The 22760-nt window shown below is 49.8% G+C and overlaps 1 protein-coding gene across 3 annotated transcripts; it reads left to right on the top strand.

Moving 5' to 3' along the window:
• Nucleotides 1-1066: 1066 nt before the first annotated feature.
• Nucleotides 1067-22742, top strand: CUNH10orf88 (chromosome unknown C10orf88 homolog). 3 transcript variants are annotated; one of them, XM_040991982.1, is made up of 6 exons: nt 1067-1246; nt 1910-2113; nt 3261-3330; nt 8690-8896; nt 14656-15092; nt 21698-22742. In XM_040991982.1, exons 1-6 carry the CDS (start codon nt 1083-1085, stop codon nt 21930-21932), a joined length of 1317 nt encoding a protein of 438 aa, XP_040847916.1. In that variant the 5' UTR covers nt 1067-1082; the 3' UTR covers nt 21933-22742. The 3 variants fall into 3 exon arrangements, with proteins under 3 accessions (XP_040847916.1, XP_040847915.1, XP_040847917.1); XM_040991981.1 differs by having other exon boundaries at nt 1898-2113; XM_040991983.1 differs by lacking the exon at nt 8690-8896 and having other exon boundaries at nt 1898-2113.
• The last annotated feature ends 18 nt before the right edge of the window (nt 22743-22760 follow it).

The following is a 22760-nucleotide window of genomic DNA, read 5'->3' as shown; positions in this document are numbered from 1 at the left end:
ATTAAGGACTTTCTAGAGACTTCTCAACGTTCAGTAGCAGCTAAGTCCAACCAGCACGGGCCTGAGGTAAGTGACTAGACGAATCCACACGCAAAAGGCACTCTCACTGGCACACTCCTATCGCACTAACGCAACAAAAACTTAGGAGATGAAGAATTCACACCAAACACGGAGGCAGGATTAACTCGAGGCCGCATGTAAACTGCTTCAACGCAAAGGCAGCAGCCCACATTGGAAGGCACTCACATTCCAAGTTGTAGCCTAGTGGGTAGTGGCATTGTCTGTGAGGCTGCCACCCCATATGGGCGCTGGTTCGGGTCCAGCCGCACTATCCAGCTCCCTACTAATGGCCATGTGTCGGGGCCCCTGCACCTGAGAGACCAGGATGGCGCTCCTGGCCCTGGGCTGCGGTCACCTGGGGAGTGAAGCAGCAGGTGCAAGCTCCGGCTCAAGTCAATCTTAAAGAAAAAGAAACGAGGGGTCATGAACCGGCTTCCTACCTGATGAGAACTCTGGGAAGTTGGCGTACTGAGACGGCAGCAGCGCCGCCCGAACCCGTGCACGCCAACGCCCCTCTTGCAAAGATGGGAGCGGGAAGCGGGGAAGGCGCAGGGGGCGACGAACACCCCGAACCCCGCCACCCGCACCACCGGAGGAGGCAGGCCCTGAGCTGTCCCGGGACAGCGAGGGCGCGGCTGGCCCCACACTCTGACGGACCGACGAGTAACACCCATCAGGTAACCCCTCGTCCTCAACCCTCCTGCGGGACACCTGCCAAGCCGCACAGCCCGCCCTCAAACACAGCCCGCGTGCCCGCGCTCGGCGCACTGCGCCTGCGCACTGGCTGCCCTGCGGATGCCCGTGCGCGCGCCCCGCCCCGTGCGAGGCTGTGCCCGGGGCGGCGCGCGCATGCGCGTTTCCGGCAGCCGCAGCGCTCCCAAGGCTCAGGGAAGCGGCGGATGTCAGGTGTGCCGCCTGACCCACCGGAAGGCACTCTGTCCCTGCTTCCCCGTTGCACTGACGGAAACCGTAGCACGGGAAGAGAGGTTCCGGGGCTAGACAGGTCCACCGGCGGCGGCGGCATGGAGACCCGGACCGAGGACCGGGAGCCGACCGGCCGCCCGACGCTCGCCTCGTCCTGGGACGCCGCAGGCGGAGTCCTGACCCAAAGCCTGCTCCTCGTCCGGGCTGGTGTCGGCACCCGGGACCCGGACTGGGAGGCGCTGCTGGCACCGCCAGCTCCCGGGTGCGGCGGGGACCGGGGCGGCCGCGCTCCCGCGGGGTCAGGAGGGCTGGGAGGGGACGGGGTCGGACCCGGGGCGAGGCCGCGGCAGGGAGTGGGCATGGTGGCCTGCAGCGCCGACGGACGCCTCGCGTCTCCTGCCCCCGCTGCAGGACAGGCGGTGTCCCCCGCGGTGGTCCCTGGCCGCCTCGGCGCCACGACACGAGCTGGACTAACTGGGGCTGCTTGTGGAGGGGCTAGATGCAGTGTGATCAAGAAGGTGGCAGCCCCGCTGTGTCCATCCTCCACTTCCTGAGGAATTGGGTGCTCGCCCTCCCCCTGGGGTGGGGGGTGGGGTGAGGAGGAGCGTGGGGCCTGAGGGTGGGGGACCGGGGTACGGGAAGAAGCAGCCTGCCCGGCTCAGGATGCCCCTCCAGAGTCCTACCCCTGGGCAGGGGATGGCCGGGGTCCTTGGGTCCCCGCCACTTATGTGGGAGACCCAGAAGGAGTTCCTGGCCTCTGGGCTCAGCCTGGTCCAGCCACAGCTGCTGCGGGCATTTGGAGGGTGAGCCGGGCATGGAAAATCTCTTTCCATCTCACTGAAGGGGCCTGTGGCCTGCGAAGTGGGCTCGGGGCCGTGGTCAGAGACCAATGCTGGGTGACATTGTTTTCCAGTCTTCCCCTCAGCCAGGAGCTGGTGCGGCTGCAGAGGAGTGCGGGTGGCGGGGAGGACAGCCCATGCCTCCTCTACCTCATGTGTGACCCTGACGCGGCGGAAGAAGTCGCGGCCGTTGGCATTTTAAGCTCAGCGAGAAATATGGAGGTGTACTCATGCCAGGAGTACTGTGGGACCAGTCGGGGCCGGAGCGTGGGTGCCGCCCTGAATGGCAGGTGCGTGTGCCTCGTGCTCGTGGGTATGTTCTGCATGGGTGATTGTGTGTCCCAATTGGCGGTTCGTGTTGGGAGGGAGATGACACGTGGACCGCTTAGACCTTGGAGGCTGTGGGAGATGGTCTGGAGCAGCGTGGTTGCATTCGAGCGACAGCGGGGAGGTGAGCTGTAGATCTGTGTCAGGGGACACCGCGGCCCTTGGGATGTTGCCGGCTGACCAGCTTCCGTCAGGGGTAGTGAGACATGCTTCTGTGGCAGTGAAGAGGTGGTCCCTCAAGAACTCGCCTCCCCAAGATGCAATCGGCTGTGGCTTCTGGGGGGAAGAGGGAGGGTCCAAGATATAGCAGAAGGCGGCGAGGGCTCAGTGCGCCATGCGCATCTTTGTGCCAGCTCATCCACTGTATGACCAAGAAACACGAGTCAGTAGCACGGTGAAGCGAGTTCGTGGCAGGTGTGTGCTCCTGCGTTAGGCTGTGAAGCTCTGACCAGGCCTGGGGCCTGGTGCCTGGGCGTGCTTGCCCGGGTGGCCCTGTGCCGCTGGAGTGGCTCTCCTGGCACATCTCCCGGGCACAGGTTCTAGGCCAGGGCTTCAGTTCCTGCCTACCTCCCGCCCTCGGATTTGCAGTGCAGTAGTCAGAGCACAGAGGGTGCTTAGCTCTCCAGGAACTCACAGTGATGTGTGTGCCAAGGGCGAGTTTGACAGTTGGCCTGGACTCTGAACATGTGATGTGTAAGGAGACCCTTGCAAGTGGTGCCAAAATGCCCGGCTGCCCCACCTGCCTGCTGTATCCACACTTCAGCCATTTAGAGCTTGCTGTTTGCTCTGCTCTCCCCTCTGTAATCCCCTCTCCTTAGTAGCACTCAAATTATGAGCTGTTATTTTCCTGTTAGAAGTAGTGGCTACATTCATCAAACTTTGCTGTGTGTGCTGTGCGTAAATCCTCTTACGTTCTCTCACGGAGGAACAGTGGGCAGATCCAGTGTTGGTAACCAGGTGCCTTGAGCAGGACCCTTACTCTTTGTTCCAGGCAAACTCAGTCTCAGGACTGACGCTAATGGCCTAGAAAGACATTTTTTAAAATGTACCTGTTTTAAAAAATGATAATCTAAAAGTGTAACAGTGATTTTAATTCTACTTTGTTTTTAGCGAACAAGAGATTACTTTCTACAAAAAATATTTGAAATTGGAACCCCCTACTCGTGCTTGTAAAATAAAGGTAAGTCATCACCAAATTTCAACTCTTTGACATTGCAAGGGTTTTTGACGGCTTCTGATGATCTGTATAATATCAAGGATATACTGATTTACTGTTACTGTCTTGAATTATTTAGTCCAATTCAGTCCCTTAATCTCTGCATATGAAACACTGGGCACAGATCAGACTGTGGCTTTAGCTGCTCCATCTCAGGAAAAATAAGCCAGAATGACAAAGTGACAGTGAAGAGCACCTCAGAAGCTAAAGGAGTTTGGGTTGGAATCTTGAATATGAAAAATGTCATTGTGTAGTGACTGTGTGTCTGAGCAGGGCGCTGCTGTGGTGCGGAGTGGCTCAGTGACCTTGGGCAAGTCTCTTCAGCTTGTTGACCTACCTCATGAGCAAATAACGGGTGTGCTAGAAAACTCACTGTATTAATTTGATCTCCACACAGGGTTAATCACAACTGATCTTTTTAGGAGGCTAGTAGCAGACTTTGGGAATGACTTACTCTGAGATGTTGAGTTAGCTAGTATGCTGGTACGTGGTGGCTTCCAGAGCTGTTCAGTGACAGTGCTTCACTCAGTGAGTGGGCACCTGTCAGTGCAATGTGCCTCTAGCTCTCAGGAGTCAACCCTGGGAGTGGCTTCAAAGACAAATGGAAACATTGAATTCCAAGATGATTTGCTCAGCCCAATGCCAAGCCCAATGCCATGGCTCAATGGCTAAATCCACTCCTTGCATACACCAGGATTCCATATGGGTGCCAGCTTCTATCCCGGCCGCTTCACGTCCCATCCAGCTTCCTGCTTATGTTCTAGGAAAGCAGTAGAGGATGACCCAAAGCCTTGGGACTCTGCACTTAGCTTCAGATCAGCTCAGCTTTAGCTGTTGTGGCCGTTTAGGGACCACCGGACTGATCTTTCTCTCTGTCTCTTCTTTCCTTAAATCTGATCTACCTTTCCAATAAAAATAAATCGTAAAAAAAAAAAGAGAGAAATGACTTCCCATAAACCTTTTGAAGGTCCGTGTGGTAAGTTTAAATGACAGTCTTTGTGTTACTTGTGTTATAGCGGAATAAGCAGACCAAATGAACAAAATGGTACTATATTTGGTGGTAAGAAGGACTGGGGGTTTGGGGGGAAAAAAAGACTGGGATTAATTTCTTTTTTGTGGGGGGGTTTAATCCCCATGGTGCTTTATTATAGTCAGCAGACTGCTCTAGGGTTTTTTGGGTTTTTTTATGTTTTTTTTATTATATTTTTGACAATCTTTACATAGTTAATTAGGGTAAAAGGTTCAAGGGCTATAGGAAAGTGGGTAAGAGTATTATTTCCCTATTGTTTCCTTCATGTTTAAAGGGGGGTATTAAGGGAGAAGGCCCGCCCAATTTCCCACCCTCCCCAGGTCCCGGATGTAGGGTATGCTCTGAGGTTCTTGCTCAAATGGTTTTGATAGTTCAACAGTTATGAATCGCTGCCAATCTTGCCACTCCAAGCACTATGAGGTCTTTGAAGAATCCACTGATTGACATAGTCCATCACAGAGTCTCTGTTTGCCCCCTATTTCGCTGCCAACCTATAGCTGAGATGGTTGATTGACCTGTTTTGTCTTCTCTCTTTTCCTGGTTTGGGTTCTGAGTCCAGCATTTTGATTGGGGAGATGTCCTAAGAAACTTTGTCTGAGGTGTTCTCAGACCAGATTCTTGAATGTGCTAGCAAGTACAGGGCCCGGCACAGTCCATCTCCCCAATCAGTTGGTGGTTGTGATCGCTGGGTCGGTTCTGTTTTCAGCCCCGACTTCCACAAGAACCAATGGGTGTTGCAGTCCAGCCTGACTCTGCCCACCACACACTCGGCCCTCACACAAACCAGTGGGCGCTGCAGCCTAGTTGGAGTGACCCACAATAACCCCCACCAGGCCCGCCCCCTACCTTGGTTTGCCGGTATGTGTAGCAGTGGTCCAGTCTGTCCTACACCCCATTCCACCCCACAAAAACCCTGTTTTTCCACAAAAACCTTGTCCTGGTTTTTGTGCCCTCCAGTGGAAGTGGTAACCCAAGAGGGAGGAGCCCACTAATTCCCTCCCAGGCCTCTCTCACTCCGGGATTGTGCTCTCTCCAGGTAGTTCTGCAGTTTTACTTGACAGAACTAGGCCCCAGTGCCAGCTTCTGCCAGCTGATGCTGCGGCTAAGCCCAAACAACCCTCACCCACTCTAATTTTGTTTGCACCAGTAGGAATAATCAGCCCAGCCTGGCTTTTCCCTGATCTAGGCCACATGAGGCTCACAGGTGTAGCCCTCCTTAGTCTGGTCTGCCCCCATCCCAGCTCACGCTCTCCAGTGGGAGCAGCTGTCCAGCAAAGGAACCACCCCTTATTCCCCTGCCGGCTCCGCCCCCTCCCCTCCTGGTTCTCACGCTTGCTGGTTGGGTGCTGCAGTCACATCTGGGACAGGCAACCTCACCTTGGCATTCCGTATTGTGCACTGGTCATTGTCGCAACCGAACCTGGCTCGATCCACACTCTGTTCTGGTGTTCGGATTCACCAGTGGATGATGTGAACAGATTCAGCCTGGTCTGCCCCCAACCCATGCCAAATGTATGCCAGTGAGTAACTTTCCATGGCCTGTTTTGGGCTGTTTCCTATCATGTTTCTTGCGCTTACCTGCCGGGTCTGTATCCTGCCAGAGGAGTTGCCCAGGCTCCTCCATCAGAACCTCTCCCAAGGCTACATTTCGCGCATACCAGTGGGTCCATGAGCCAGCCCTACTCAGTTCACCTCCTGTCCTAGTAGGAACAGTGGCTTTTCCTGACTGGTCTTCAACCCAATCTGGTCCTTGCTGTTGGATGTTTCAGCCCAGCCATGGTTTGTCCATACCCACATATGGCTCACTCATGGCTCAGTATGGGCTGAGACCTAGCCTAGTCCATCCCACATCTACCCTGGTCCTGCAGGACACCAGAGGGTGTTAGAGTCTGGCCTATCTAGGTATACCCAGCCCCAGTCCACATTTGTGCCAAGGGAGACTATAACCATTTCCCGTTCAAACCAGAGCCACCATTCCAGGCCACGTGCCCCTTGATAAGAGCCTCAACCCAGCTAGGGTTGTCGCCTTAGCTCCCTAACCAGACCTGTTCCCAGCCATTGATTGCGCGCATGCCAGTGGTTGCTCTGACTCAGTTTGGCTCAGCCCCTCACCTGTCCTGACCTCTGTCTTAGACATTGTGGCTTAGCATTCCTGGCTCATGCAGACCAGTAGGTGCAAGAGCCTAGCTCGGCATGACCTGTGCTGCCTCCTGGCACTAGTTTTCGCTTGTGAGCTAAGGTTTGCTCAGTCCTGCCTGGTCCACCCTGTTCCATTACCAACTGACACATTAGCCAGTTGTTGGAGCTACTTTGCCCAGCTTGTCAGACCCCCAGGTCTGGACCATGTGGTTACCAGTGGGAGCTATGACTCGCCAGGGGAGTTTCCCAAGTTCCTCCACTTAATCCACTCCCAGACCCAGTTCTCATACATGCCATTGGGTTTAGGCCAGGTTCCGGCAAAGTCTGGCCTTCCATTTGGCCTTGTATGAGCTGGTGAACATTGCAGCTCGGCCCACCGCACACCCTATTCAGGAAGCACATTTGGGTGCTGCTGCCCTGACCAGTCTAGACTGTTGGGGGTTCCTTTCCCTGTGATTGATGGCAGGCTCCTTGGTACACTTAGCTTTGTTCATCACCACCCCAACTCTTGAACTAACCAATGGGGCTAGAATTTCCACAGGGTTTGGCCCACACATCCCTCACAGAATCTACCCGTGGTTACTGTTCTCGAGTGCTAGTTAATGTAATGGCCCTGCTTAATGTGACCCTTCTCCTGATCCATCATCATGTCAGGTAACAGGTTATGATTCTGATGGACAAACCCCAAGCCATAGCTTTTGCATGGACTGGTATTTGGTGGTCAGCATTGCTCAGTGATTACACGTTTTTCAAAGGAAGAGTTACTGTCATTGGGAACCTTTATGATTGCTTCACGTCCTAGAAGCACAGTGGGTTCAACCTGGAGCTACTTAAGCAGTGATTCAAAGAACCAAACCCCAGAGCTCCCCGGCCGGGCGGCCAGCAGCTAGAGCCTGGCACTAAATGGCGCACTGGCCACCTGGGGACAGCTCACCACATGCACATGGTGGCTGTTGTCTGGGATCCAGGCATGAGACGCCCCGTCCTGAGACCCACCAGCAGCCAGGAGGCTGCTGGAAATTTAAACTCCCAGGCCCAAGGTTGCGCCCCTCCCCAATCTCATTCACTGCCCAATTGGGATTAATTTCTTTATTTTTTTAGAAGATTTATTTGTTTATTTTTATTACAAAGTCAGATATACAGAGAGGAGGAGAGACAGAAAGGACAAAAACAAATGTCTTTAAACACGTATGTATATATATATATATATACACATATACATATACACGTGTTTAAAGACTTTTGTTTTTGTTTCAAAGATTTATTTATTTGTTGGAAAGTCAGATATACAGAGAGGAGGAGAGACAGAGAGGAAGATCTTCTGTCTGGTGATTCACTCCCCTAGTGAGCGCAACGGCCGATGCTATACCGATCTGAAGCCAGGATCCAGGAACTTCCGGGTCTCCCACACGAGTGCAAGGTCCCAAGGCTCTGGGCCGTCCTCGACTGCTTTCCCAGGCCACAAGCAGGGAGCTGGATGGGAAGTGGAGCAGCTGGGATTAGAACCGGTGTCCATATGGGATCCCGGCACGTTCAAGGCAAGGACTTTAGCCACTAGGCCAGGCAGCCAGGCTCCAGGGATTAATTTCTTGAGCAAATGAGTCTGCCCTCTTTTTGTACATCTAGTGATTTTTGTTAGCTTGAAAATGACATTTTAAAAATTTATTATATGTATGTGTGTATATATATATACACATATACATATATACGTGTTTAAAGACATTTGTTTTTATTGGAAAGGCAGATATCCAGAGAAAAGGAGACATTGAGAGAAAGATGTTCAGTCTACTGATTTATTGCCTGTCCCAAGACCTTGGGCCATCCTCTGATGCTTTCCCTGGCCACATGCAGGGAGCTGGATGGGCAATAGAGCAGTTAGGACATGAAGCGGTACCCATATGGGATCCCAGTGCTTGCAAGGCAAGGATTTAGCCACGGAATCGTTGCACCAGGCCCCACACTGTTTTAATAAAGTATTCTTCTGAGCCATACCATAAATCGGAAGTACTGACTATAACTGTTGTAGAGAAACATAAAATGAAAATATGTTTAAAATTTGTAGTTGTCTTTCAGTGTATTTTACAAACAAGTAACCTTGACCTGATGTTATTGTTTATCAATAGTCATTTTCCTGAACTTCTCTCTTAACACTAGTTGCTGTCCTTTGGTGAAGAGCCGTGTGTGCTTGTTGGTAAGGTTGTGGTTCACGTGAGATCAGCTTCACCAAGCTCGTCCACAAGCTCTCCTGCGCTGGGATGCAGGGTGGACCTGGACAAGATCCAGACCATGATGGAATCCATGGGGTCCAAGTTGTCACCAGGGGCCCAGCAGCTAATGAACTTGGTTCGATTCCAGCAGCAAGTAAGTGCAGATGGAGTTGTGTCCACATCACTGAAAATCCCAGTAGGCTTTTGATAAAGAAACATGGTGACTTCGTCTTTCCGTAATCTTCAGAGCTAAAGGAATAGGATGTAACAAGGAAGTGAACACAGATTCATTTCTCTGAAATGAGCAAGTGTCAGGGGAAGGCGAGAAGTAGGATGGAGCTGGGCGCAGAGAGCTTGTTCCAGTGCTGTGTTTGCTGTGTGCATGTTCTGCCTGTGTGTTCAAGCGTGGAAGGTGAATGAGAGGGAACCTCCAGGAGGGACTGGCCGCTCCTGCTGGCCCTCCTCCAGCGAGACGGGACACGGGGCCATGCTGCTGCGTACTGACAGCGCCCCCTGCGTGTTAACCACCACCAAAGTAATGGCATCTTAGGGGCACAGTCAGTGAAGTGGAAGTGAGGCTGTAAGGATGGCAATACTGCTAATTTTTTTAAAGCAACGTTAGAGTAAGATAATCTTTTAAGATGGGACTGTTGATTATGACTCACCTGATATCAACATCCAATGCATTTATGCATATATGACCATTGGAGTTATCAACTAAGTGTTTCTTAGGAATCTTTAGCAGCTCAGTTTAGGTAGTGTGAGATTCAAACCAAATCCTGAGGGATTAAGTAGTAAGTGTGTATATTTAAGATGTGAGGGTACTGCATCCAAGTGGTCCTTTTTTTTTTTTAAGATTTATTTTATTTTTATTGGAAAATCAGATATACAGAGAGGAGGAGAGACAGAGAAGATGATCTTCCATCCGATGTTCACTCCCCAAGCGGCCACAGCGGCTGGAGCTGAGCCAAGCTGAAGCCGGGAGCTTCTTCTGGGTCTCCCACTCAGGTGCAGGGTCCCAGAGTTTTGGGCCATCCTCGACTGCTTTTCTAGGCCACAAGCAGGGAGTTGGATGGAAAGCGGGTTGGTCAGGATTAGAACTGGCGCCGATATGTGATCCCAGTGCGTTCAAGGCAAGGACTTTAATTGCTACACTATCGTGCTATGCCCTTGACTGGTCTTGAAAGTTTTGATAACGTCATGAGCTTCATTGCGTCAGGGCTGAGAAAAATTTAGTGCTAGGGGAAGCAGCAGCGCAGCAGATCTCCCACATCAGATCTTGCACCTACCAGGAGGAACTGCAGTCCAGCCTGATGTGTTTCGCACCCAGTCCTAGCACTTGATAGCTGGTGCTGAAGCTAGTCCAGCTGGTCCACACCTGTTCTGGCTCTCTCATGCTAGTGGTTGGGGCACCGTAGCCCAGTCTGGCTGCCCTCAGACCCAGTCCACATGCCAGCTGATGGGTGCTATAGCCCTACCCAGACCAGCCCATCGCCAGTCCCAGCTCTCACACTCACCCAATAGAAGCAGTGGCCTACCAAAGGAGTCTCAAGTTCCCCTCCCAGACCTGCTGCCAGCCCTGTGTCTTGTGTGTGCTGGTGGTGCTGCAGACCAGTCTGGCACAGCCCGCCCCAGTGTGAGCATTCATTTACAGGTGCTACAAACTGGCTCAGCCAAACACGCTCTTTCTTGGCATTCGCCATCAGGTGATGCAGACTAGCCAGGCTGGCCCACCCTCAGACCCAGCTCTGATGGGACCAGGCGGATGCCACAGCCTAGCCCAGCCTAGCCCATACCCATTCTGGCCTTTGTGAGTGCCAGCAGGTACTGGGGCCTAACCCAGTCTGATGCACTCCCAGACCCAGGCCACATGCATTTCACAGCTTTACCCAGCCCAGTGTACCCCCATCCCTGGCTCTCATGCTTATCTGTGGGAGCTCCAGCCTAGCAGGGAAGTCCCAAAAGTTCCCCTACCAGGACTTCTCACAGCCTGATCTTTCATATGCCAGCAGGTGCTTTGGCCCAGCCTGGTGTGGCCTACCCCAGTCTCAGTTCTTGCTGGCATTGTTGCTGCCTAGTTCTTCTTGGCACAGCCCACACTCCATCTTGGCTCTTCTGCATGCTAGCAGCTGCTGCAATCTGTCCCAGCCAGGCCTACCCCAAGACGCAACCCACACACATGCTGATGAATATTACAGCTTCGCCTGGCTTAGCCCACTCCAGCCCTGGCTGTCATGCTCACCAGGAGCAGCTATGGCCCGGCAGGAGAGTTCCCCAAGATCCCCTACCAGACCTGGATCTCATGCATGCTAGCAGATGCCATGGCCCTGCTTGGCGAGGTCCACCCTTAGTCCCAGTCTTTGTCCTAGCGGATGCTGCAGCCTGGCCCAACCCAGCCTCCTCTTAGCTCTGGCTTCCACAAGTGTTGGGGAGTTCCGAGGTCCAGCCTGGCTCAGCCCATTACCACACCCAGCTCGCCTGCAAACTGGCAGGTGCTACAGGCTCACGGAGGTGAGCCCACAAATCCCCTACAGAGTCTTCCCCCAGATCTGGTTCTGTGTCATTCCAGTGGCCCAGCCTGTCATTGCCCACCCCTGCTCTGACACTTGGGAGAGGTACTGCAGCCTGGATTAGAACTAGCTCAGCCAGGCATGTCCCTCAGCCCCAGCTTTTGCATGTGCCGGTGGATAGTGGGTAGTGCTACTCAGCCTCGCCCAGATCTCCCACGTGGACAGGTGCCTTGGCCTAACCCAGACATGCCCTCCAGGCTCCCCCTTCTCAGCATCCTTGCCTACCTGTAAGTGCAGTAGTCCAGTCCGTGGAAGTCCACAGAAGTCACTTCTCACCTGTGAAACATGCCCTCAGATGCCTGACTCTAATAGTCTCAGGCCTCCTTCCCCAGGCAGTCCACACTGCACCACCACCACCACCACACAGCAGCGTGATGTACCTGGGGCCAGGGTGTGTGTCCCGGCCCAGTATTCCCCCCTTCCCTGCATATCTTTGAAACAAAAAAAAATTGAATAGGCAACTGTGCTGGCGTATTAGTATAGTCAATACAGACTTGGCATTAACCGGGCCCAGAATGGCCACCGGTGATTGACAGCTTTTCTCCCGGCGGTGTAACACTTGCCCAGGTATAGGGCACCTAGACAGTTGCCCGTGGCTGGGGCTCTAGAGCACCTGGGTCAGCAGGTCTTCACACTCAGATTCCTCCCTCCTCAGTACCCAGTTCCAGAGGATGGGAACCAGAACTCTGCTTTGTTAAATGCTTATTTATTTATTTCTATCTGCTTGAAAATCCACATTGCACACACAGATACAGTTTTCATCAGTGGTTCACTCCTCCAACGCCCTCAACCGTCAGAGCTGGTCTAGGCCAAAGCTAGGCACCCAGATCTTCCTGCAGGCTCCCTCATGGGTGACAGGAGCTGAATTAACAAGCTACCACACAAACCTTCCCAGGTGAGGTGGCAGGAAGCTGAGCTGGAAACAGAGCAAGTGGAACTTTACCCATACTGGCACTTTAACACGTGCGTCCCAGCAGGGATGTAACCCACTGCACCGCCACCTGCCCCCAAATCAGTGAATGGCCATGACTGTTCGGGGATGTTATGCGTGTTGTGCTATGAAGATTTAAAACAGAAGAAATTTGGTTTAGTACACTGATTTCTATCTTTAATTTGGAAAAAAAAAAAAAAGAAACCATATGGTAAATTTTTATTTTGACTGTTTAAATTTGGAGATTTTATTCTGTAAAATACTGAACTTTGTTTTCCATGAATTTCAGTCAGTACTGTAAAAACTCAGAGTGTTGTCCCAGCTGACATCAGCTTTCCCAGAGGTGCCCACAGGTGGCAGCTGGGTCTGCGGAAGTGTACATGGAGCCTGCTTACTTGCTGCCAGCACTCTGGGGCTGACTCTAGACCAACACCACAAGATTCTAGTGCCCGCTGTTGGGACTGTTGGAACTCATGCGCAGTCCTGTTTTGAATGAATGAAAAGATTATTTCCACTAAATAATTTTACCTTTAGATTTTTATATTTAAATTTTCTGATTGTCACCCATAATTTTGACATTCACTCTAAGGCAAATGTCATTACTATTAGTCTAGATTTGTCCATACATTTCTTTTGAGGTCTCAAAGGGAATTGAGTTTCTTCATCATGACTGAGTCAGACTCCTGGGGGCTAAAGGAAAATTATCTAGCATTCAAATGTTGTAAATATGAGGACAGTCTGATTCCAGGGATATTTTAAAGCTTATTCAAAACTTGTATGCAATAGAACAAGACAAATTGACAGTAGGTTAAAATTTCTTTTTTTAAAAAAAGATTTATTTATTTTTTATTGGAGATCAGATATACAGAGAGGAGAAGGGACAGAGAGGATGATCTTTCATCCCCTGCTTTACTCCCCAAGCGGCCACAGCAGATTGAGCTAAGCCAATCCAGAGCCAGGAGCCTGGAGCCTCTTCCAGGTCTTCCACATGGGTACAGGGTCCCAAGGCTTTGGGCTATCCTCAACTGCTTTCCCAGGCCCACAAGAAGGTAGCTGGATGGGAAGAGGGGGTCAGTGGGATTAGAACCAGCACCTGTATGGGATCCCGGCACATGCAAGGTGAGGACTTTAGCCACTAGGCCACCATGCCAGGCCCTATGATAACATTTCTGAATGTCCAACAACAGACCGGTGAAAGAAGTTAGGAGGAGATGTTGCATCCTTCCCCAGCTGCCTGGCCCCTCCGTGCTCCCTCTCCTGCTCTATGTTCCCATAAAGCATTTGCCACCCTCCCCAGCTCGTGTTCTGGTTTGTTCTTTTCTGTAGTCTGTGTTGATTGTATGGCTCTGTGATGGCCATACTTTGGTTTGTTTTTTTCACACACAAAGTGGGCCCCTGATAAGAATTTGTTAGGAAGTGCTTGTGGTCGGCTTAGTCTAGCCGTGGCTTGTAGACATGAAGACATGAACTGACCTTTTGCAGCTAATTGTATTTTCAGGGTATCTCGCATTGGCTGTTGAGCGGTGTGAGAGGCAGGTGCTGTCCCCTGTAAGAATCTACAGTCGACATGTGGGTTTGGAATCTGTGTGGAGCTGTCTGCCCATCATCTGGCTTTGTTTCTGGTGGGAAGGTTGCAGAGCCCCACAAGGAGGTGGGGTAGCCCTCCTCTCAAGCCCAGGCAGACCCCTCTTGGGAAATAGAACTGTTTAGGCAGTAGCTGAGGTCCAGAGCACGGCTTCTTTCCTGAAAGTTATTAAAGCAGACCCAGCAGTGGTAGCATGGTATCTCACTGTCGTCATGGGAATGTCACACACTTACCCAAGGAATACCTGACTTTCGATAGTGTCTAGCCTCCATAGAGAAAGATATGGCCAGGGGCCAAGCACTGCAGTATAGAGGGAAAAGCCACCACCTGCAGCACTGGCATCCCATGGGGGTCCCGGCTGCTCCACTTCCAGTCGAGCTCCCTGCTAATGCACCAGGGAAAGGGACAGGATGACTCGTGCTTGGGCCCCTGCCTTCGTGTGGGAGACTCAGAAAAAGCTCTGGCTCCTGCTTCGGACCGTCCCAGCGTCAGCCATTGTGACCATCTGGAGAGTGAACCAGCAGGTGGAAAATCCTTCTCTTTTTCTCTCTGTAACTCTGCTAATTAAATAAGTAAATCTTAGGAGGGAAAAAAAGGAAGAAAATAAAAAGAAAAAATGATTAGGTAAACATGAATAGCTTATCCTATGTTGAATGCTGGGGAATATTAGAGTTGAGTCCTAAGAAAATTATCAATTGTTATGACCCAAGTGAGCAAATTATATTTTATTTTAAACTAAGGAAGACTTGGGGCAGTGGCTTCACGCTGCGCCTTGGAGCTGGATCCCATCATTCTTGCTGTTCACATCTCCCTCTCGCCTTGTTCAGAACCGGATTCCCGTCGCGGAGCAGCTCGAGTCGGTGTTGAGACACACCGGGTACAAGCATCTCATTGCCCAGCAGTCTCCAGCCACGACTGGAGCCACCGAGAGGGCGTCCTCCACACCTCTGCCCATCAGGACTGGCCTGACACTTGGAAACCCGACGGAAGGCTCAGAGGTCTCCAGTGAGCAAAGTCCCCAGGCACCTGGTGGGGAAAGCACCACGCTCGACAGGTGTAGAATTGGGCCCCAGAACCACTCCCGCCTCGAAGCTGAGCTTAGAGACACAATCTCTTCTGTCTTACCCAAGAAAACCAGGGACGATGCCAGCATGCTGCCCTTTCTGCAGAATTTGTGCAGTCAAGTCAGCCGCCTGCGTGTGAGCCATGGCACTGAGCGGCTGGAAAGCAGCCCCAAGCCCCAGGAGGCCATTGCTGCTGTGGGGTAAGTGTGGGCCGGCGTGCTGGGAGAGCAGGGCCTGCGACAGCACTGCTGCTCAGTCCTGAGGAGGGAAGCTTTCTGTATGAACAAGTGAAGTTGTGGGATCGTGTCTGCCTTTTCTTCCTGATTTTGCTAACTGAGCCATCTTAACAGATTTTCTTTAACATCATGTGTGACTGAGTTAATTTTGCAGTCATCAAAAGAATATATACATTCATAGTTATTTAGAGCAGGAATGAGGAACACCCGGCCTAAGGTCCTATAAGGAACATGAAATTACTTGATCTGAAACTGCCAGGGAAACTCAGCAGTACTTGCAATTCCACAATTCCAGAGCAGGCTAACGTGATCATTTGCTGTGACCCTTGGGTTCGCATGTTTAAATTCCTCCCTGCGGGAAAGATCCCCCAGCCCTATCTGCAGAATACAGCCCCTTCTATGGTGTCCCGTAGGTGGGTTTATTTTTTGGCTATTTGCCTTGATTGAGAAGTAGATAAGGGTTTATTTTTTCCCCTATTTGATACTGATGTAATGTGCTACAATATTGCACAGAACTGGAATTCAGGGCTCCAGTCCTAGTCCTAGTTTATGTGTTTTGTCTTACTGTTTAAATCTTTTCATTTTTTTTTTCATAGTAAAATGAGGTACTAGTATTTGTTAGATTTTTTTAAGTCTTCCATGGTGTTAAAATTTTAAGACTTTAGTAATTGTTGGAATCAGATAGTTCTTACTTGCTACCAATGTGGAAAGATGAGTAACCTTCAAGGGTGGGTTGTCCTCGATGATGTATGTGATTGCTGTAAAATAAGCCAACAAAAGAACAGGAAACTGGGATTTAAAAGCTGGTTGGGACAGCTTTGGGCGCAGCCTCGGGGGATATTCCCTTTCTCCTTTTCTCTGGGATCTTTCTTTTGCAATGAAAGTCCCTAAACAGAAAACATGCAAAGACTCTGCCAAGTAGGGTGAAGATCCACACTGAAGGATCTTGGGGTTTGAGGAACACAACGTAGTGAGTCTGTGGCCTCCTGCTTAGGATGGTCTGCCAGAGCCTGCAGCCCAGGACAAGCAGCGGGAACAGAATGTGAAAAGAAAAAAAACCCTATTTCCTCTGTCCAAAAAACAGGAAAGAGAAGTGCTGAGGAAACAAAGCCTTGTAAAACCAGCATCCATGCTCCAGGTCAGCCCTGACTGCTGCCTTGCTCTCCTCTGGTGTGTGGGAAGTAGAGTGGGAGGTTCTCTTTCATCCTCAACTCAGTGGAGGGGGCAGCGCTCCAGGGCGGCTATTGAGTGTTGGACAGAGCTGAGCACCCAAAGCAAGTGGTCACTCCAGGGCGGCTGTTGAGTGTTGGACAGAGCTGAGCACCCAAAGCAAGTGGTCACTCCAGGGCGGCTGTTGAGTGTTGGACAGAGCTGAGCACCCAAAGCAAGTGGTCACTCCAGGGCGGCTGTTGAGTGTTGGACAGAGCTGAGCACCCGAAGCAAGTGATGACTTCAGCTCTCCAGTGGGGTGTATCTCACCCCTCTCAGCAAAGCAGGGTGGCCCTTTGACTCAGGGGTGACATCAGAAGGAGCCAAGGCAGAGTGGAGACTGCAGAAATACTGAAATGATGGTACTTGATGCCCCTTCTGGAAGCTGAGTCTAGATCGGTTGGTGCCAGGACACATTCTGTTCTGAAAACCAAAGTTGTAGACCAAAGGGGGTGAATGAAAGCTCATGTCTCATCTGGAAAGATAGCTGCCAGTAAGAAAGGACAGCTTTCTTAAAGCTGGAAAAAAAACCTGACTGCACATTCTGTATCCCGTGGATACGCTGAGATGAATGAAAACTACGACTCTAATTGTGCGTCACAGTTCACATCCCAGGAACAGCCTCAGGAGGAGCATCACAGCACACACCTGCACAACCCTAGATGGTGTAGGTTGGCAACTCGTGTGGCTTCTTGATGCACTCAGGTGATGGACTGGACACGAAATATTTGAGGCTGTTGCCAGTGTAATATGGCTGTTTTACAGTAAGGAGTTTAAATAAGTAGAAGAGTACACTCTAAAACAACAGCTATAGTACAGTAAGTGTATGAGCCAATGCCATGGCCATTTATTATCACGTGTTATAGATATAACTGCATTGCTAGACTTTCACACAATTGACTGCAGACATTTAGTTCTGCCAGTATCTTCGTGAACACAAGAGTGATGCATTAACATACAGCATATGGTGTTACGATGTTACTAGGCAGTAGAAACCTTTCAGCTGCATTTTATTTTAATGCTGTCCTAGATGGTTTCTGTCCTCAGCCAAAAGCACTGTGCAGCATATAATGGGTTGGTGCCATATAACGAATGCAAGTTCTGTAAGGAGTAATCATTACAAAATACCTGGAATCTGGACCCAGCACAGTAGCCTATGGCTAAAGTCCTTGCTCTGCACACATTGGGATCCCATATGGGCACCGGTTCTAATCCCGGCAGCCCTGCTTCCCATCCAGCTCCCTGCTTGTGACCTGGACAAGGACAGCCCAAAGCCTTGGGACCCTGCACCTGCATGGGAGACCCAGAACAAGCTCCTAGATCCTGGCTTTGCATCAGCCCAGCTCTGGCCATTGCAGCCACTTGGGGAGTGAAGCAGTGGACAGAAAATCTTCCTCTCTGTCTCTCCTCTCTGTATATCTGACTTTCCAATAAATAAACAAATAAATAATCTTTAAAAAAAATACCTGGAATCTCAGGAAGAAAGTTCAGTGAAATAGGCAAAAATGAGGGTAAATAGTGTTCTCATTAATTTCTTAAATCATGTTTAATGGTTGAAGCAAAAATCCTGTCACTGTGTGTTGTGATACTTACGGTAACACAATACTGTTGTGTAAGGAACAGCCTGGATTCACCAGTATAAAGAGATCTAGGGAGCGGCTAAGAAAACACAGCTCAGCCATGTGGTTAGCAAAACATGTCAACCATTGTGACATGATTGACATTTTTTAAAGGCCATCTAAATGGTAATCCAAAATGAAAAGGCAGGAGTGGCATGTTACATTGAGAGAAAATAGTGCCAGAACAGCAACAGAAAATTTGCTAGAGGAAGGAATGGCATTATGTCATAACACAGAAGCATGATGTCATAGTGATCCCGGTGTGTATTTGCCAGTTTGCAGAAACTACAGTTGACATTCCCACAGCTGTGAGTTGCACAGCCGCTCTTGGCTGTTGCTGGAACTACAGACCGAAGGGGCACATAGCACCTGCAGTCAGAGTCTTCGTGACATTTCTAGAAAGCTCTGCACCAGAGAAGGGACTTTCTTTTCAAGCACTCACTGGTGTAGTTTATATTCTTGGTCAGAAATCAAATCCCCACAGATTAGAAAAATTAAAATCGCACATAGATAATACTCTGACCGTAAAATCAGATTAGAAATTAATAACCAAAAGACTGCAAGAAAATTTCCAAACCCTTGTAAATGAAACAGCTTATTCTAAATAATCCATGAGTTGAACAGGAAATCTGAAAGGCACTAGAAACATGTATGGAACTGAATTTAAAAATCCAGACTTGTGAAATGAGTGCTAAGACGTGTGTGAAGGAGAGCTCGTTAAGAGATGAGCAGCACGGTAGCAAGCTGAACCGAATCTTCCGGAAGTGGAAACGAAGCCATGAGAGATGCTGTAAGTGAAGAAGTCCTCAGACAGAAAGGAAACAGAGGGAAGTGGCAACTCGGGGCTTACCTGGAAAACAAGCAGAGAGATGAATATCCTACACACAGCGGTCCTCATATCTCTTATGTGATCCAGAAGGATGGTTTTAATTTGAAAGTCAGAATGAGAGAAGGATTGAATGATATCTTCCATCCACTGATCCACTCAAAGTGGCTGTAATAGCCAGGCCTGGGCCCGGCTGAAGCCAGGAGCCAGGAGTTTCATCTGGGTCTCCTGCCTGGCGGGTAGGGACCCACACTCTTGAGCCTGTCTCCACTGCTTTCTCAGGTGCAGTAGCAGGAGGCTGAATCCCAAGTGGAGCACCAGGGACTTGACTCAGCACTCCGATATGGCTGTAAGCAGCTCAAGCACTGGCTTAATGCACTCTGCCACAACACCAGCTCCCAAAAGAATATTTTAACCAGCTGTTTTGCAAATGAAAGCTTTTGTCTTGCAGTGTTTTTAGGTTTACATTAACTGGCTGTGTGCTGCGAGGCTTGGGCTGGAGGGTGTTGCTTCCAGATTGTGTGGGTGGAAGGCTGGTAGCCTTAGTATCCTCTAGCTTTCAGTTGCAGTTAACTATAGTCATGCATTTCATGTGTTCTGAACTCTGTTCCCAGTGGTGCTTTTTCTTTTTTGTAGAATTGTTTCCTTTAAAAAAAAAAAAACCCTCTTTCCTGCTCTTTACCCTGTCTGAATTGTGTGCACTTTTCCTAATAATTTTATTAAAATGAGAGACCAAGAATTTGACTGTGAGGCATATGTAAAAGTGAATTTTTAGGATTTATGATGTAGTAACCTAATCTGTAGCTGCAGGTATTGGGGCTTGATATTCTCTAGGGAAAATTTGCCTCCAGATTTTAAACCAGCAAGTCACTAGAATGACTTGAAAAGAATAACAGCACACAACCATTTTAGATTTCTGGTACAAGCACTCTGAAAAACATACAGGTTGACATGTCTGTACTCTAACCATCATCTCAGCTCTGAAGAAGAAGAGGCAGTGAGTACTGGCCAAGACACGGAGATACTGGTTTCTGAGACATTGCTAGCCAGGCCGTTAGACACACAGCTACTCTGGGAAACTCTGTCAGGTTCCTTAAGAAAATGAAACGCTTCATGTAAGTCAGAAGTCATGTTTCTGGATATCTGTATGAAAGAAATGCAACTTTGTCTATGCAAAAATCGACACGTAATTGTTCACAGCAACTCTATTTGAAGTTAATAAGGTGCATAAGGTGACAGAAAAAAACAAAAATGTCCCATGTTTGGCCGCTGCTCTACATATGCTCTACATATGCCAAAGCACAGTGTTCCTCAAAAGAACAAACAGGGGCCTGTACTGTGGCTCAACGGGCTAATCCTCCACCTCCACGCTGGCATCCCATATGGTTCGTGTCCCACCTGCTCCACTTCCCATCCAGCTCCCTGCTTGTAGTCTGGGAAAGCAGCCGAGGACGGCCCAAAGCCTTGAGACCCTGCGCCCACGTGGGAGACTCAAAGAAGCTCTTGGCTCCTGGCTTCAGATCAGTTCAGCTCTGTTGCTGGTGGATGTTTAGAGAGTGAACCAGTAGATGGAAGATCTTTCTATCTCTCCTCTCTAAATCTGCCTTTGCAATGAAAATAAATAAATCTTCAAAAATAAATAAAACCCAAGATACATGCATCTCAATGAAATTATGCCAAGTGAAAACAAATGTAGAAAATCACATGCTGTGTGATTGAGTTTATACAGCCTTCTGGAATAACACGGTTGTGGAGTGGGAGAGGCACTGAGCAGTTGCAGGGATCCTGAAGGAGGGCCTGGGGTGGGCGTGACTGCTGTGGAAGCACAGGCAATTTTCATGGGGAAGGACTCATTCTGTGTCTTGACTGACAGAGGTCGCGTGCCTGAATCATACGGAACATTTGGCCTAGAACCGCCACGTTCTCCTCTTATCTGTGACTTCGCTTTTAGTTACCCAGTCAGCCATAGTCTGAGAATATGAAATGGAAAATTCCAGAAGCAAACAATGCATGCTGTTCTGAGCAGGACGATGCCCTGTCTTGGGGCCGTTTCTGTTCGGCCTGAAATCTGCATCTTCCTTTCCCAGTATCTTCACATTGTGTACATAACCTCCCACTCTCACTCTAACTTTGTTAGACTTTCTCAATTCTAGCTTTGTTAGACTATCAGCTGTTCAGTTCTCACCACAGCTGATTTATAAGCTTGATGATAGGAATGTATGCATGTGTAGGAGAAGAGCAAGCATGGAGCTCAGGGCTGCAGGAGGCTCAGGTGTCCGTAAGGATAAGTACATCAGCCCTGCACCTGCACAGACCGTCCCCGGGTCACTCTCCTGGCTGCTGTGTGTGCAGTGGAGGACGGGGGTGAAAGGAGCAGAGGGCATCTCAGGGCTCTGTGAGCACACTGGGACCTCAGCGAGAGCCCTGGGCACCCTGCTCCAACAACCGCTCCCTGAGAGGGTGCTTTAGGAACTGCTCTGCTGTTGTTTTGACCTTCACTTTGCCCATTCTGGCATTCTAGTAAGCATTCTTCTTTTAGGTTAGGAAAAAACAGTATTTTAGTGAGGATGTTTGAGTGAAAGGAGAGAAGAACTCTAAATGGTGGAGTTCCTTGGGGAGATACTTGGAAGAATCACCTGTGGATTTTTTCTCTAAACGGGCAACACCAGTCTTCCTTTAGGGCTCAGAATCAACAAGGCCGTTCCTGAAGGCCTTTGCTTCAGGGCTCCATCTTGACCTCAATGATGTACTTAATAAATAGCTAAAGAGTTAAAGGAGCGAGCAAGGGTCGGGCATTCGGGACTGAGTGCTGTTGTGTGTCCTAAGGAGACGTGTGCGGACGGACCCCAGCAGTGTGTGTTGGCTGTTCGTACGATAGCAGTAGAGAAACTTGATGTGCTTTATTTTGTTTTTAGGATGGAAACACAGCCTGTTTGCTCCTACTTGGAGAAAATTCTCTCTAAAAATCTGGAGTTGATGGAAAAGAAACTCATGGACCACATTGATGAGCGACTGTTGAGACTGCAGGAGCAGCTGGACCGTAAGCTTGCTGTGGTGATGGAGCTGCTGCAGGGTCCCCACTCGCCGCCTGCTGAGCTGCCTCTGCGACACTGTGACTCCGGAGAGAGGCTCTCCAACGGGGAGCGATGAGCACTGCCCACGCACCACACCCCGCAGTATTTATTACGTATTTATTACAAAGCCAAGACCCACGGTGTCCTGAGGAGCAGGTATCTCGGTGTGCTCTGAGGGCCATCGTGTCGTCTCCGTGAGCTCCGCGTTCCTGTCCTGCCGCGTCCTTGTCAGTCCAGCACTGTACAGCAGTGGACGTGACATGGTCCTGGGCTGGTTTTGTTTAAATGTTTTTTACTCTTACAGAAATGTGTACATACTTTAGTGATGTTGAGGTGTTTACAGTGTCTTGAGGACTTCTAGTGCGATGCAGTAGTTCATTTTGTATGTTTGCCATTCTGTTTTAATTTATACAAAAACTTTATCATTTGAGAGGTATGGAAAGAATGGAATGTTTGGTCAGTATTTTTTTCCCCAACTAACTGTTCTTGGAAAATGGAGTAGCTAGACCGGGAATCTTTAATTTCAGATCTTAACATTTTACATTGCTTATTTTGATTAAAAAAGAAACAAAAGATGAAAAGTTTGGCGTGTTAGTTTTGGTTTTGGTTCCACTGTAATGGTAGACAGGAAGGTGAACATCCGCTTGGCTTGTTCAGTGCCGGGACCGACCTTTGGATGGTGGTGTGCGGCAACCCCAGGCAGTGTGAGAAGGGAGTCTTTGCAGGCTTGCCCAGTGTGTGGCAGGCCGAGGCCCACCAGCTGGGGAGGATTAAGGCCTGTGTGTCAAGGAGATTGCAATTCTGTGTCTGACTTTTCAGAACTTGTAACTGCTGTGTGTGCTGAAGTGTGATGTATTTTACATCTACAAATAAACACGTGCACTCCGGAAGCTGTTTTGTCCTA

The sequence above is a fragment of the Ochotona curzoniae genome, unplaced genomic scaffold, assembly GCF_017591425.1.
Source record: "Ochotona curzoniae isolate NIBS_2020 unplaced genomic scaffold, NIBS_Ocur_1.0 contig_66, whole genome shotgun sequence".
NCBI lineage: Eukaryota > Metazoa > Chordata > Mammalia > Lagomorpha > Ochotonidae > Ochotona > Ochotona curzoniae.
The sequence above is the reverse complement of the archived record's forward strand: the minus strand, read 5'-3'. Positions and strand labels throughout refer to the sequence as shown.

Bases quoted from the DNA above. Each gene is read 5' to 3' on its own strand.
- CUNH10orf88 (XM_040991981.1), top strand. From the start codon at position 1,083: ATGGAGACCCGGACCGAGGACCGGGAGCCGACCGGCCGCCCGACGCTC. The intron at 1,247-1,897 runs GTGCGGCGGGGA...ATTGTTTTCCAG, and splicing joins CTGGCACCGCCAGCTCCCGG to TCTTCCCCTCAGCCAGGAGC. The intron at 2,114-3,260 runs GTGCGTGTGCCT...CTTTGTTTTTAG, and splicing joins GGTGCCGCCCTGAATGGCAG to CGAACAAGAGATTACTTTCT.